The sequence below is a fragment of the Myxine glutinosa genome, chromosome 5 (assembly GCF_964187855.1).
Source record: "Myxine glutinosa chromosome 5, kmMyxGlut1.1, whole genome shotgun sequence".
NCBI classification, from domain to species: Eukaryota; Metazoa; Chordata; class Myxini; order Myxiniformes; family Myxinidae; genus Myxine; species Myxine glutinosa.
In genome coordinates this window covers 180,354,254-180,369,672 of record NC_136265.1, presented here as the reverse complement: position 1 = coordinate 180,369,672, position 15,419 = coordinate 180,354,254, and the positions used below count along the sequence as shown (strand labels likewise).

Sequence of the window (15,419 nt, the reverse complement as noted above, 5' to 3'; positions counted from 1 at the left end):
GTGGCTAACTCCTCAGTCACATTTGCTCTACGGCTAGGATACGGCGGCCGTACCCCCCCTAAATTGACAGAAACGTGCGGCGGCCGCAGAGTTTCTGAGGTGGCCTCAGGGTGGCCCTAGGGCGTATGGCTATCTTTTACAGGCCGTAGGGGTCGCCGTGGAATTATAGCGTGGAGTTATAACTTTTTTCATTTCTAGGGTGGCCGTAGCAATTCGACAAGCCGTAGCCATGACAACTGTAAGTGCTGTTATACATATGAAAAAGAACTGGTATATATACCCACTCGTTACCGTCCGTCTGGCCGCACGTTCGCCCTAGGGCCCCCCTGCGGTTGCCTTGCGGGCACCTTGAGGCTACCTTGCGTCTGCCTTGAAAATTATATGGCCGCCACAGGGACGCCCTAAAGTCACAGTGCGACATCAAATCAAAGACCGTACGGCACCCCCACGTTTTCGGTCTCCACAATTTATAAATACCCCGTGCGGCTACCCGAAAAATAAAAACATATGTGACTGCTACATTGTGTGACCGTGGAAATACTGCGGCCGCCATATAATTGCTAGTGGCCGTAGATTTTTTAGACCCTACGGCCGCCGAGCCAAATGTGACTGAAGCATAAGGAACAAAAAGATAAATGTCCTTGAGTGGCCCAGTCAGAGCCCCGACCTAAATCTAATCGAAAATCTGTGACATCACTTGAAGATTACTGTCCATCAACGCTCCCCACGTAACTTCACTGAGCTTGAACAGTTTGTGTACAGAAGAATAGGCATATATTGCCCAATCAAGGTGTGCAAAGTTGGTGGAGACCTATCCCAACAGAATAACAGGTGTAATTGCTGTCAAAGGTTCTTCCACCATGTATTAACTCAAGGGAGGGGGGGGGGGGGGGAGGGGTGGGTGGACACTTATCCAACCAAGAAAATCTAGTTTTGTATTTTTAATTCTCCCTCCCATCGCTACTCCGGATCACCATTAGGTCCGTCACTCGCCAACATTTTCGTTGTCTTTCATGAGGAAAGATTCTTTCATGGATTGAACGTGAACCTAAGACTAACGATATATTTTCGATATGTGGACGATATGTTTGCAATCTTCGACACTGCTACCATCTGCACTGGCTTCCTCGCATGTCTCGACGCTCTCGATCCCACATTAAAGTTCATGTTTCAGACAGAGCAGTCAAACGTACTCCCCTTTTTAGATGTGTTGCTTGAGAAGACAGGATGGATTCTTGACTGCAATCTACCGCAAGTCTACTTTTACGGGGCAGTACACACGGTGGGATTCCTTCAGCTCGACACAATACAAGATTGCTTTTATGAACAACCTCGTTAAAGCCTAGGTCACACATAGGCGGATTTGTCGGCGACTACTGGCGACTGGAAAAATCGCCACCACCCGCCGACAATCGTAATGAAATCGTAATGGACGGTCTTCTGTAGTCGTGGTTATCCTCCCCAGGTCGGCTGCAGTCGGCAAGAGCCGCAAAGGGGCAAAATATTTTTTTAAATGTTTAAAAACGGCGCGCTCAGTCGTCCTCGAAAAAAATCCGCCATGCTGTCGTGATGGAACCGCCATGCTGTCGTGATGGAACCGCCATGCTGTCGTCGGTATCCGTAATAAGACCATAAAGCGGCCGCAACCCAGTCGCTCATAGTCTTCCGCAATCGCCCCAGCATCGCCCCACCAGCTAGCACGGCAGAGATGCGAATGCCATTCGGCCTTCCTGCGGCATCTTCCCGACTACGGGCCGACACCGTTGCGGCTGCATATCGACTACAGAAGAACTGCCACGTCTCCCCTGCGGCTATGGGAGACTGACGACGACAGCAGTAGGACTAGTGGCGGCCGAGTTACGGCCATTGGCGACAGAGATACGACTGCCTGGCGACTGCATTACGACATACCACAATTCCATGGCAAGACAGGATGGTGTGAGGGTCTCCGTGGAGTGAGGTCCTGTGGTGCCGACAAGGATATGGCTTTATTGTTTGGACTTGGGACTTTTGGGAACTTTATTTTTGGGACTTTGGTCCTTTGGATACTTTATTTATGGGACTTGGGACCAGTGGAAATAACTTGTTGGACTTTATTTCCATTCTCTCTCCCTGCAGAAAAGTTTGATTAATACATTACAATGATGCATCTTTATTAACTTTCTTATTGTACATCAAACATCTTTATGCTTCATGTCATACATCATTGAAGTGAATAAAGTGAAATGTAAAATAGAGAAATAAAGATTTAAAAAGTTGTGTGAATCGTCTCCAATCGCCAGCGGTCTTATTGCAGTCTTGCGGACGTCGGAGTAAACCGCCACCCGGGCCCAATGCAGTCGCCGCGATCCGCCATCGGTCGTAATCTAGCCGCCAGACTGTCGCCACGCTGCCGCCGTGCATCCGCAATGCAGTCGTCGTCGATCTTCAACAGTCGCCATCCCACTCGGGGCGTCGTCGCAATGCAGTCGCAATGTGGCCGCCTGCAGTCGCAATGTGGCCGCCTGCAGTCGCCATACTGCCGCCTGACCATATTTGACCGCCCAAAATCGCCAGTCGTCGCCAAAAAATCTTGATCGCCGGCAGTCACCAGTAGTCGCCAAAATATCCGCCTATGTGTGACTTAGGCCTCATAAAGCGTGGTCCATTTTTTTCACCATGCCGACTTGTTGCTGAAATTGAGCGCATCAAACCCAAATTAGCGTGACGAAGGCGGCCCAGAGCGACGCATCTGTGGGTTCATACAATGCAAAACTGCCAATCGGTCTAAGGATACCGTGTTTGGACTAGAGAAGTGTCCGGTTTACCTCAAGCGACCAAGGAGAGGTAAAATCTCTCAAAAGTTTGAACAACAGGTGAAACCGGCGGTTTCATGATGTTCTAACTCCGTTGCATCGAGAGTGATTTTTACCTCCCACAAATTGTTTCCCTCAGTCCAGAAAGGTGGAAAGTCAGAAACCCTGGTGTTGGGCTAGCGGCTAGGGTGCCGGCTTAGGATCCCAGGATCCTGGGTTCGAATCCCGGTCGATCGCTGAATTAACGCCAGGGGGGTTGACTCAGCCTGTCATCCTTCCGAGGTCGGCTAATTGAGTACCAGTTCACTGGTAATTCCCTGTTTGTCGCTAAAGGCGGCAAAAAGGGTTGGCGTCAGGAAGGGCATCCGGCCGTAAAACATTGCTTCAAAAAGGGGACCAAAAAAACAACAACAACCACGGTTCCCGAAAAAGGCCAACCCCCGCTTGCGGGGAAAAATGGCCTCTAAAGGTGGTTTTTAGTCCAGAAAGGTGTGCTCCCTTCCACAAAACTGAACAATGTTGTTTATGAAATTCAGTGCCAGTGTGATGCGAGGTACACAGGTTGTACGTTCCTCACACTGGATGACGGGATCAAGCAGCACATCCCATTAAAAGTCCGGAACAATTTGGAGATTTGTCGTGCACAACCAACCTGCAGGTGCGAGATCCCAACAAAGCATGTCTGCTCAAAAGAGCGATTCCTCCGTCGGTCAGCACCTTCTTAACAATCCTGGATGTGCCCAAGGCTGTCACGCCGAACAGTTCCAGATTGTGTCACGTGCACATACCGAAGCACGTTGACGTGTTCTTGAAGCCACATTTATTCACACACGAGTTCCTGTTCTTTGCAAACAAAAAGAGTTTGTGCAGACACTGTTTGTACTGACCAGATTCCATTATGACGGGAGGTCTCGGGCTTGCTCTGTGCCTGGCCGCCATGATGTGTATGTTCATGTCAGTAGCAGCCCGAGGAGCCAATACCCGTTTCTCTGAGCAAATAAATTGTTTCCTTTCTCGTCTGCATTTCCGGTATTTCTTGCATGTGTCCTGACGAGCTGCAAGAGGAAAAGCTTCGACAATGTCTGTTCTTATAAGTGCATTACAAGTATCTGTGCCTTTCCAAATCATGTCCAATCAATTGAATTTACCACAGGTGGACCCCAATGAAGGTGTAGAAACATCTCAAAGATGATCAAGAGAAATGGGAGGCACCCGAGTTAAATTTCAAGTGTCATAGCAAAGGGTATGAATACTTACGTAAATGTGATATTTCAGTTATTTCTTTTTAATAAATTTGCAAAACTTTCTAAAATCCCGTTTTCTCTTTGTCATTATGGGGTATCGAGTGCAGATTGATGAGGGAAAAAATGAATTTAAACGATTTCAGCATAAGGCTACAACATAACAAAATGTGAAAAAGTGAAGGAGTGTAGCGGCTACCGCTGGGTTTTCACAATCGCCTTGCACCTATCAAGGACGCGGAGCGATCACCATGCCGGGCTCGTCCAGGACGCCCGGGCAGGCCCACGCTCAACTTGCCAGGCCTTGGTCGGGACGCCCGGGCAGGCTCGCCCTCAACTTGCCAGGCCGCAGCCAGGACGCTGGGCCACGCCCCCTCTCGCCTTTCCTGGGCAAACGCTCCTGGATAATATGTATATATATTGCTGCCCGATAAACGGGCTTTTCAGAGTGCCTGAGTGCCTGAGTGTTTGGTTTGAATAAAGCAACTCGGATGAATTCCAGCTTTTTGTCGCGTCCATTCTTCCGATCGACGTGGGAGCCCCAGCTCCTTCATTGGTGACCTACCGACATGGACACGGCAGTCGCCCTTAAACTGCCTACCTTCTGGGAGGCTCACGGGGCGGTTTGGTTCGCACAGGCGGATTCCCTGTTCGCCCTGCGAGGCATCACGGCCGACGACACCCGCTTCCACCATGTGGTAGCAGCGCTCGGTTCGGCCACCGCGGCCCGCGCCCTGAGCCTCCTCGAGAGCCCGCCAGCCGCTGACAAATATGGCGCGATTAAGAAGCTTCTCCTCGACGCTTTCGTCCTCCCATCGGCGGAACGCGCACGGCGCCTGCTCGACCTGCCCGAGCTCGGCGACACGCGCCCTTCCGAGCGAATGGACTACATGCTTTCACTGCTCGGCGAGCACTCTCCGGCATGCCTGTTCCGGGAGCTGTTCCTCCGTCAGCTGCCTAACCCGGTACGCCTCGCCCTGGCAAGCACGACGATCACAGATCCCCGGGCCCTTGCCAGAGAAGCCGACAAGATCTCCGCCGCAGGTCAGCGCATCGCAGCGGCGACATGGGACCCACCGCCGTCCGACGCAACACCCATGGCGCCCGAGCGCCCGGCACGGTCGACGACCGAACTGCCGACGCAATTGGCGGCCGCTACACCGAGCCGACCACCTCCAGCACGATGACCGGGGCCTCCACCTGACCAAGCGTGGTGTTACTATCATGCCAGGTTCGGACAGAAGGCCCGGACGTGCCGACCCCCGTGCACCTTCGGCAGGCCGGGAAACGGCCGGGCCGGCGTTCATTACCAGCCATGAGCACCGGCCACACGGGCAACTTACTGTTCATCACGGATAAAACGTCCGGACGGCGCTTCCTGTGCGACACCGGCGCCCAACTGAGCGTCATACCCGCCTCTGACCAGGACAGGCAATCCGCGGTTTGCGGCCCCTCCTTGGTTGCGGCCAACGGATTGACCATCCGCACCTTTGGCCCGCGCAACGTCACCCTCTGCTTCGGCGGCCAACGCTTTGCTTGGACGTTTGTAACCGCAAACGTGCCCATGGCTCTGCTAGGCGCCGACTTCCTCTGCGCACACGGACTGCTGGTGGACGTCCAACGGCGTCGTTTAATCAACGCCGAAACCTTCAGCTCCCTGGTATGCACATTGAGCAGCTCCGCGCCGACCGAGCTGGCATGCGCCGTCCCGGCGGCGAACGAGTTTGCTCGCCTGCTCACGGAGTTCCCGGCCCTCACGCGGCCAACGTTTTCGGCCGTCGCAGTACGGCATGGGATCGCGCACCACATACCAACCACGGGCCCGCCGGTCTATGCCAGGGCCCGCCGCCTCGAACCAGCCAAGCTCGCCGTGGCGAAGGCCGAATTCGACACGTTGGAGCACCTCGGCATCGTGCGGCGCTCCGATAGTGCGTGGGCCTCGCCACTGCACATCGTGCCAAAGCCGGGGGGTGGATGGCGCCCGTGTGGCGACTACCGCCGTCTCAATGACGCTACCACCCCCGACAGGTACCCGATCCCGCATATCTAAGACTTCTCCGCCCGTCTGGCGGGACGGGTCATTTTTTCGAAAATTGATCTCATACGGGGATATCACCAGGTACCTGTCAGGGCGGCCGACGTCCCTAAAACAGCAGTCATCACGCCGTTCGGCTTATTCGAATTCTTGCGGATGCCGTTTGGTCTCAAGAACGCGGCTCAGGCGTTCCAGCGCTTGATGGACGGCGTGCTGCGTGACCTGCCGTTCCTTTTCGTTTACCTGGACGACATCCTCGTCGCCAGCACGTCCCGGGCCGAGCACCTCCTCCACCTCCGAACACTGTTCGGGCGCCTCAGCGAGCACGGCCTCATCGTCAACCCGGCCAAATGCCACTTCGGCACGACGGCCGTTGATTTTTTGGGCCACCACATCACCAAGAACGGGGCCGTGCCGCTGCCAACCAAGGTCGAGGTCATCACCACGTTCCCGCGTCCCCGCACCATAAAGGCCCTGCAGGAATTCCTGGGAATGGTGAATTTTTATCACCGCTTCATGCCCCGCGCTGCTCAACTCATGCGGCCCCTCTACGAAGCCCTCCGGGGCAAGCCGGCCAAGCACGACATCGCCTGGTCCGCAGCAATGGATGCGGCCTTCCAAAGCTCAAAGCGGGCCCTCGCCGACGCAACACTGCTCACTCACCCGGTGCTCAACGCTCCCATCGCCCTCACCACGGATGCCTCCGACTACGCGGTGGGCGCCGTACATGAGCAATGGGTGAACGGGGTTTGGCAGCCACTCGCTTTTTTCAGCCGGCAGCTCCGGCCGAACGAGCTCAAATACAGCACGTTTGACCGGGAGCTCCTCGGTCTACACCTGGCCGTCCGCCATTTCCGCCACCTCCTGGAGGGCCGACCTTTCACGGCGTTCGTCGACCACAAGCCGTTGGTTTACGCCATGGCCAAGGTCACGGAGCCGTGGTCGGCCCGCCAACAGCGCCACCTCTCCGCCGTGTCGGAGTTTACCACGGACATCCGGCACGTCGCCGGCAAAAACAACGCCGTGGCCGACTGTCTTTCCCGGGTCAGCGCGAACGCGGTCCACCTGGGCGTGGACTTTGCGCTTATGGCGGCGGACCAAACCACCGACACCACGGTGCAAGCCCTCCGGGCGGCGGACACGGGCCTCCGCCTGGCCGACATCCCCTTCGCGGACACTGTCCTGCTCTGCGACGTCTCCCAAGGCCAGCCTCGCCCCATCGTGCCCGTCACCTGGCAACGCCGCATCTTCGCCTCCCTCCACGGCCTTTTCCACCCGGGCCGGAAAGCTTCCCAGAAGCTGGTGTCGGCGCGATTCGTCTGGCACGGCCTTCGTCGGGACGTCCGCGATTGGACCAGCACCTGCACGGCCTGCCAACGGGCCAAGGTCCACCGACACACCCAGGCCCCGCTGGCACCTTTCACCGTGCCCGAACGACGTTTCGACCACGTCAACGTGGATCTGGTGGGCCCCCTCCCCCCGTCACGGGGGTTCACACACCTGCTCACCATGGTGGACAGGACCACCAGGTGGCCGGAGGCCGTTCCCCTCGTCTCCACCACCACCGCCGACGTAGCGCAGGCTTTCATCGCCACCTGGGTCGCCCGCTTCGGCGCACCGGCGGACATTTCGTCAGACCGCGGACCACAGTTCACCTCCGAGCTGTGGGGCGCGGTCGCCCGCAACCTGGGGGTCAAGCTACACCGTACTACGGCCTACCACCCCCAAGCAAACGGGTTGTGCGAGCGATTCCACCGCTCCATGAAGGCCGCGCTCATGGCCGGCCTTCAAGACGGTGGTTGGGCCGACCGGCTGCCGTGGGTCCTTTTGGGCCTCCGCACGGCCCCCAAGGAGGACCTCCAGGCATCCACCGCCGAGCTTGTCTCTGGCCAGGCGCTACGCGTCCCGGGCGAATTCGTGCCCGACGCTACCAGTCCCTGGTCCGCAGCTCACCAGCGCTCGGACCTCCAGGAGGCCGCCCGACGGTTTGCCCCCGTGCCAACATCCCACCACGGTGACCCCCAGTCCTACGTCCCCCCAGCACTTCGCACAGCGGAGTATGTTTTTGTGCGTCACGACGCACATCGGGGGCCACTCCGGCCGCCGTACGACGGGCCCTTCCGGGTGCTGCGACGGGACGACAAGTCGTTCGTCATCGACATCGGCGGCAGGTCGGACCGGATTGCGGTGGACCGCCTCAAGCCGGCGCACGTGGACGTCGACCACCCACCATGGGTGGCCCTTCCGCCGCGGCGAGGCCGCCCCCCATCCACGGTGCCCCCCACTCGACCGCCCACCACCACACCGGACCCCCTCCCACGACCCGCCAGGGGTCGCTTCGGCCGGGTCATCAGGACCCCCCTCAAATTGACCCTGCCGGTGCAAGTCGATTCTGGGGGGACGTGTGTAGCGGCTACCGCTGGGTTTTCACAATCGCCTTGCACCTATCAAGGACGCGGAGCGATCACCATGCCGGGCTCATCCAGGACGCCCGGGCAGGCCCGCGCTCAACTTGCCAGGCCTCGGTCGGGACGCCCGGGCATGCCCGGGCAGGCTCGCCCTCAACTTGCCAGGCCGCAGCCAGGACGCTGGGCCACGCCCCCTCTCGCCTTTCCTGGGCAAACGCTCCTGGATAATATGTATATATATTGCTGCCCGATAAACGGGCTTTTCAGAGTGCCTGAGTGTTTGGTTTGAATAAAGCAACTCGGATGAATTCCAGCTTTTTGTCGCGTCCATTCTTCCGATCGACGTGGGAGCCCCAGCTCCTTCAGGAGTCTGAATACTTTCTGAATGCACTGTATAAGCAGCGCATATCTAATAACATGATTAATGAAGTCAGGCTTATGCTATTACATTCATTAAGGATATAACTGCTCGACATGATCCATTAATTAACCCTCCAGGGGTCGTTTACACAACAATATGTAGCATTGTTTGTTTTGTATTAGCCGTCTTTGTTGTCTTTGTTTATTGTCTACTAGCCGTCTTTGTTTTAGCCAACATCAGCATAAATAAATAGGGGTTGTACACTTCGTCTGAAGGAAATCCGACGCGCGGACATGAATGTCATTGTCCCCCTGCAGGTCCCACGGAGGCACGAGTACCCTTGCCCCGTGTGCCACCGGATGTATTACATGCAGAAAAGGCTCACCCAGCACATGAAGACCCACAGTGCAGAGAAACCACACATGTGTGATAAGGTTTGGTGGTGTTGATGTTGATGCTGATGTTGTTGTTGTTGTTTGTTGTTGCTGATTACCTACTGCCTATTGTGAGCAGTTCTTTACCACTGCCTCGTGCTTCCATTTCACTTCGCCCTTTTTTTCTTTTTCTTTTTGTATACTGAATCGAGGCTCGTGAAAGAGCTAACATTTATTTCACAAACAAATCAACCAGACAAACAACATATATAAAAAGAGGGAGCGGAAAACAAGATGGGGAGAGAAGGGGAAGCACACAAACACAACATTTGAGAGCAGGGAGAAGTGTGGGAGGGAGAGGGCTTGGGGGGAGGAGGCGTGGGAAGGGGGGCCAGAGGTATAAAACACAAGGGGACCGAAATTAGCGGGGGTAGAAAAGATCAAGGTTTTGGATGGGGGAAGATAAGAGATGGTGGTGAACAGCTGTTTTAAAGACCTGGAGGGAGGAGTGGGATTGAAGAGAGTGAGGGAGTTTGTTCCAGAGGCGGGAGAAAAGAGGAATGAAGGAGTGAAGGTGAGCAGAGAGTCTTGATTTTGGCAGTTTAACCGCCCTTCTTGATTTGTCGAATAAAATGAAATAATTATTACTAGAACACAAAATTTTACTTGATCAGAGAGTTTGCAGGCGTAGTGTCGAATCATTGGTGAAGATGATTGGTTCCGGGTTTGAATATATTGTTGTCTTACAGTGTGGGAAATCATTCAAGAAGCGTCACACCTTCAAGAACCATCTTCTTACACACGTCATTTGTCTTGGGAATGGAAAGTAAGAGGATTGTGTGCATGCGTGCGTACGTGCTGTATGTTTCTAATGCAATTCTGAATATGGACGGTGTGCTTGGAGGATAATTAACAGGAAGGCATTTTGTGCAGATTCAAGTGCGAATTCTGTGAGTTCTCCTGTGAGAATAAGAAGTTCTTGTTGAACCACCAGTTGGCCCATACCAACGAAAGACCATTCCGATGCGACTACTGCCCTTATGCCACCACCAAGGAGGAATTCCTTGTTTCACACCTTGCCATAAAGCACACCGGTAATCACCGACTGCCTTCCCAACAAATGCAATGGCACGCACCGATTACTTTCCAGTACTTCAGCACAATTAACCATGTCCTACCCTCCCCCACTTGCCTTTGTCACAAACACCTGTATCCCCACCCAGGGGAAAAGCCATTCTCCTGTGACCAATGCCATTTCAGCACTCGCCACCGCAAGAACCTGCGACTGCACGTGCGGTGCCGCCACCCTGCAGACTTCACCGAGTGGTTGCGCCAACACCCACAAGAACTGGTACGCAGTCGCAGTCAACCTCTCACCCAGGAGCAGATCTTGGAGCTGCGCAAGCGGCACGTGGCCAGGCGCTTGCCTGCAAACAAAGGCACAAGAATAAAGGTACTTTTGGTCTGGCTTTGAATGCCTCGATCCCAGTGCGATGCCAACCTCAAATGACCATGTGGTAAGAGTTGTAAACAATGAAGTTTGGCTGTGTGTACCCTGATGATGACAGCAATCGTTGATTAAAAACGTACTTCACTTCCATCAGTTGCCATGCAGCATTCACTCAACATGCTAGTAGCGGCTCAAAATGGAGTTACAATGTGACCTTTTTTTCACTGGCACAAAATGCAAGCTCTTAGCCAATCAGGTTTATGGTTGAATCCAAAACGGGAATGAGGAAGCAGTTTCCATGAGTAAGAAGTATATATTTTCTGTGATTGACTCTTATGAACTCGCCATCTTTGGGAGGCTTGTATTTTCACCATTACCAGACAGTTCATAATTCAAAACAAATCCCAAACCTGTCGAAAGCCGAGCTGCATGAACGGAAACCCAAGTATAGAAAGAAAACAACACTCTCACCATTAAATCTAACCCTAACATTCACCGTTAAATCTATCACTATCACTAACACTCACAAAGTTAAATCTAACACTAACGCACCCATTGTTAAACCTAACCATAACACTCACCGTTAAATCTAACACTAACACTTACAACGTTAAACCTAACCATAACACTCAACGTTAAATCGAACTCTAACACTCACAACGTTAAATCTAAACCTAACACTCACACCGTTAAATCTGACACTAACACTCCCATTGTTAAACCTAACCATAACACTCACCGTTAAATCGAACTCTAACACTCACAACGTTAAATCTAAACCTAACACTCACACCGTTAAATCTGACACTAACACTCCCATTGTTAAACCTAACCATAACACTCACCGTTAAATCTAACACTAACACTCACAACGTTAAACCTAACCATAACACTCACCGTTAAATCGAACTCTAACACTCACAACGTTAAATCTAAACCTAACACTCACACCGTTAAATCTGACACTAACACTCCCATTGTTAAACCTAACCATAACACTCACCGTTAAATCTATCACTAACACTCACAACGTTAACTCTAACCCTAACACTCACACCGTTAAATCTAACACTAACACTCACAACGTTAAATCTAACCCCCACACTCACAACGTTAAATCTAACACTAACACTCACAACGTCAAATCTAAACCTAACACTCACACCGTTAAATCTGACACTAACACTCCCATTGTTAAACCTAACCATAACACTCACCGTTAAATCTAACACTAACACACCCATTGTTAAACCTAACCCCAACACTCACCGTTAAATCTAACACTAATACTCACAACGTCAAATCTAAACCTAACACTCACACCGTTAAATCTGACACTAACACTCACAACGTTAAATCTAAACCTAACGCTCACACCGTTAAATCTAACACTAACACTCCCATTGTTAAACCTAACCATAACACTCACCGTTAAATCTATCACTAACACGCACAACGTTAAATCTAACCCTAACACTCACACCGTTAAATCTAACACTAACACTCACAACGTTAAATCTAACCCTCACATTCACAACGTTAAATCTAACCCTAACACTCACAAAGTTCAATCTAACCCTCACACTCACAACGTTAAATCTAACCCTAACACTCACAAAGTTAAATCTAACCCTCACACTCACAACGTTAAATCTAACCCTCACACTCACAACGTTAAATCTAACCCTCACACTCACAACGTTAAATCTAACCCTAACACTCACAACGTTAAATCTAACCCTCACACTCGCAACGTTAAATCTAACCCTAACACTCACAACGTTAAATCGAACACTAACACACCCATTGTTAAACCTAACCCTAACACTCACCGTTAAATCTAACACTAACACTCACAACGTTAAATCTAACCCTAACACTCACCGTTACATCTATCACTAACTCTCACAACGTTAAATCTATCACTAACACTCACACCATTAAATCTAACACTAACACTCCCATTGTTAAACCTAACCATAACACACCCATTGTTAAACCTAACCCTAACACTCACCGTTAAATCTAACACTAACACTCACAACGTTAAATCTAACCCTAACACTCACCGTTACATCTATCACTAACTCTCACAACGTTAAATCTATCACTAACACTCACACCGCTAAATCTAACACTAACACTCACAACGTTAAATCTAACCCTAACACTCACAGCGTTAAATCTAACCCTAACACTCACACCGTTAAATCTAACACTAACACTCACAACGTTAAATCTAACCCTAACACTCACAACGTTAAATCTAACCCTAACGTTAAACCTAACCCTAACACTCACCATTAAATCTAACACTAACACTCCCACCGTTGCATCTAACACTAACACTCACAACGTTAAATCTAAACATAACATTCCCACCGTTAAATCTAACACTAACACTCACAACGTTAAATCTAAACATAACACTCCCACCGTTAAATCGAACACTAACACTCCCACCGTTAAATCTAATACTCACAACGTTAAATCTAAACCTAACACTCCCACCGTTAAATCTAACACTAACACTCCCACCGTTAAATCTAACACTAACACTCCCACCGTTAAATCTAACACTAACACTCACAACGTTAAATCGAACCCTAACACTCCCACTGTTAAATCTAACCAACACTCACGACGTTAAATCTAAACCTAACACTCACCGTTAAATCTATCACTAACACTCACAACGTTAAATCTAAACCTAACACTCCCACCGTTAAATCGAACACTAACACTCCCACCGTTAAATCTAACACGAACACTCGCAACGTTAAATCGAAACCTAACACTCCCACCGTAAATCTAAACCTAACACTCCCACCGTTAAATCACACCAACACTCACGACGTTAAATCTAAGCCTAACACTCACCGTTAAATCTATCACTAACACTCCCATTGTTAAACCTAACCCTCCAGGTCAGTGTGCAAGCTCAAGCAGTTGCAGAGGCCTCCGAGAAGCCGGTTACCGCCACCACGTTGATCTTCGATGCTGGTGAGCTGAATGTGCTAAAGATCTATTTTATTACCTTCGCAAAAGCGGAAGGTTATGTTTTGATCGCTGTGTATTTATTTGTATGTCTGTGTGTGTGTGTGTATGTTATTCGCATAACTCAAAAAGTATTCAACCGATTCGCATGAAATTTGGTGGGATGATAGGTTATTATCCGGGAACCATTTGATTAGATTTTGGAATCGATCGGGTCAAAGGTCAAGGTCAAGGTCATGAAAAGGTCAAAATCGTCTTTTTACCATAGCGCGGTCAATTTGTGTCCAATTTGTATGAAACTAATGCCAAAATGCTTTGCTACACAGATCTTAGTAGGTGATAAATGTTGCTTCTGGGACACCTCCGTTTAACATGGGAAATCCCTATCTAATGTCATTTACCCCTTGTCTTTTTCAAAAATCATAAACACCTCTATTTCTCCCTCTATGAACCTATAATCCTTCTCACCTTATGAACCTATGATCCTTCTCGCCTTATGAACCTATGATTTTCTTCCTTTATGAACCTATAATCCTTCTAGCCTTATGAACCTATGATCATTCTCACTTCCATGTAATTTTTACCCTATTCCCCCCACTAGCCCCTTAATGTAGTTCCTTAGACCACTCTACTAATGAGCCTATAAATATATTATCTCTTTCTAACTTTTTTAAGAGTTCCATTCTCCTATAGAACTCATCCCCATCAAGTATATTTATAAAGTATACAGGTTCCTTAACCTTTTGTTGTGAAAGTATAAAGTGGTATGTTTCACGGAGGGTTCTTGTTTGACCTCCACCTCTCCCACATACCATTTTAAAATTATAATATTTATTATCCGATTGATAACCATTAATGTTCTCACTCCACTCTAATATATTTTTCTTCCCGCCCTCCATTACCCCACTTAACAAATGAATACGTTTATCCGTCTTGAGAACCTTCTGACCAGTGATTCGCTCAACCTCTTGAATCTGATATTTTTCACATTCGTTATGTTTTCCATTTATATACCAAGGTTGATTACACCTCCACTCTTTAGTCTGGTTGATACTTGGTTCTATCATTTATATAATAGTAAAAAAAGGTGGCGGTAGCCCGTTAAAATCCCTAACCCCCCCTTTTTAACTTATCACTTATATATATATCTTATCACTTATATATATCTTATCACTTATATATCTTATCACTTATATATCTTATCACTTATATCTTATCACTTATATATCTTATCACTTATATATCTTATCACTTATATACTTATATAACCATAAGGGAGACTATCAATTCCATTTTCTAAAATAAACCTCTTATCATCAAAAGCCCCCAATGCTTTCTTATTCACCTCTTCTGAATATAATTGATGTTTATAACTTCTTATTCCATTAATCTTTCTAAACTCTTCTTTCTTTGTTGTTAAACAGTTATAATAATCCTTAAAGTTTATTGTTTCTTTAATGACATTTTTCTTTACACCTTTTAACTTCTTATCAGTCTTTTCAACGTTATTCACAATGTATTTATAAGCATAAGCCTTTGACCTCAATCCCACAAATTCACTCATAACATTTCCCCCCAATTCATCCTTGAACTTTCCAATCACCTTTTTATTTTTAGAAGAGAACAACTCACTCTCTGGACTGTAATTACTTGTATCATAGATATTAATGTCCTTTTTCATGTCTGAATAAACATCATCAGTATTAATTTTCAAAATAAAACTATCAGTATCCATATACAACAATGACACATTATCCT

At 49.5% G+C, this 15,419-nt stretch overlaps 1 protein-coding gene across 7 annotated transcripts in view; it reads left to right on the top strand.

Moving 5' to 3' along the window:
* The window catches only part of ZNF335 (zinc finger protein 335), a 167,056-nt gene that overhangs the window by 52,115 nt on the left and 99,522 nt on the right, over positions 1–15,419 (top strand). For all 7 annotated transcript variants that reach the window (XM_068115359.2, XM_068115361.2, XM_068115355.2 and 4 more), the window contains 5 exons: positions 9,158–9,274; positions 9,964–10,040; positions 10,148–10,308; positions 10,438–10,667; positions 13,592–13,667. In XM_068115359.2, coding sequence (XP_067971460.2) covers positions 9,158–9,274; positions 9,964–10,040; positions 10,148–10,308; positions 10,438–10,667; positions 13,592–13,667 — 661 coding nt within the window. The remainder of the gene's footprint in view (positions 1–9,157; positions 9,275–9,963; positions 10,041–10,147; positions 10,309–10,437; positions 10,668–13,591; positions 13,668–15,419) is intronic.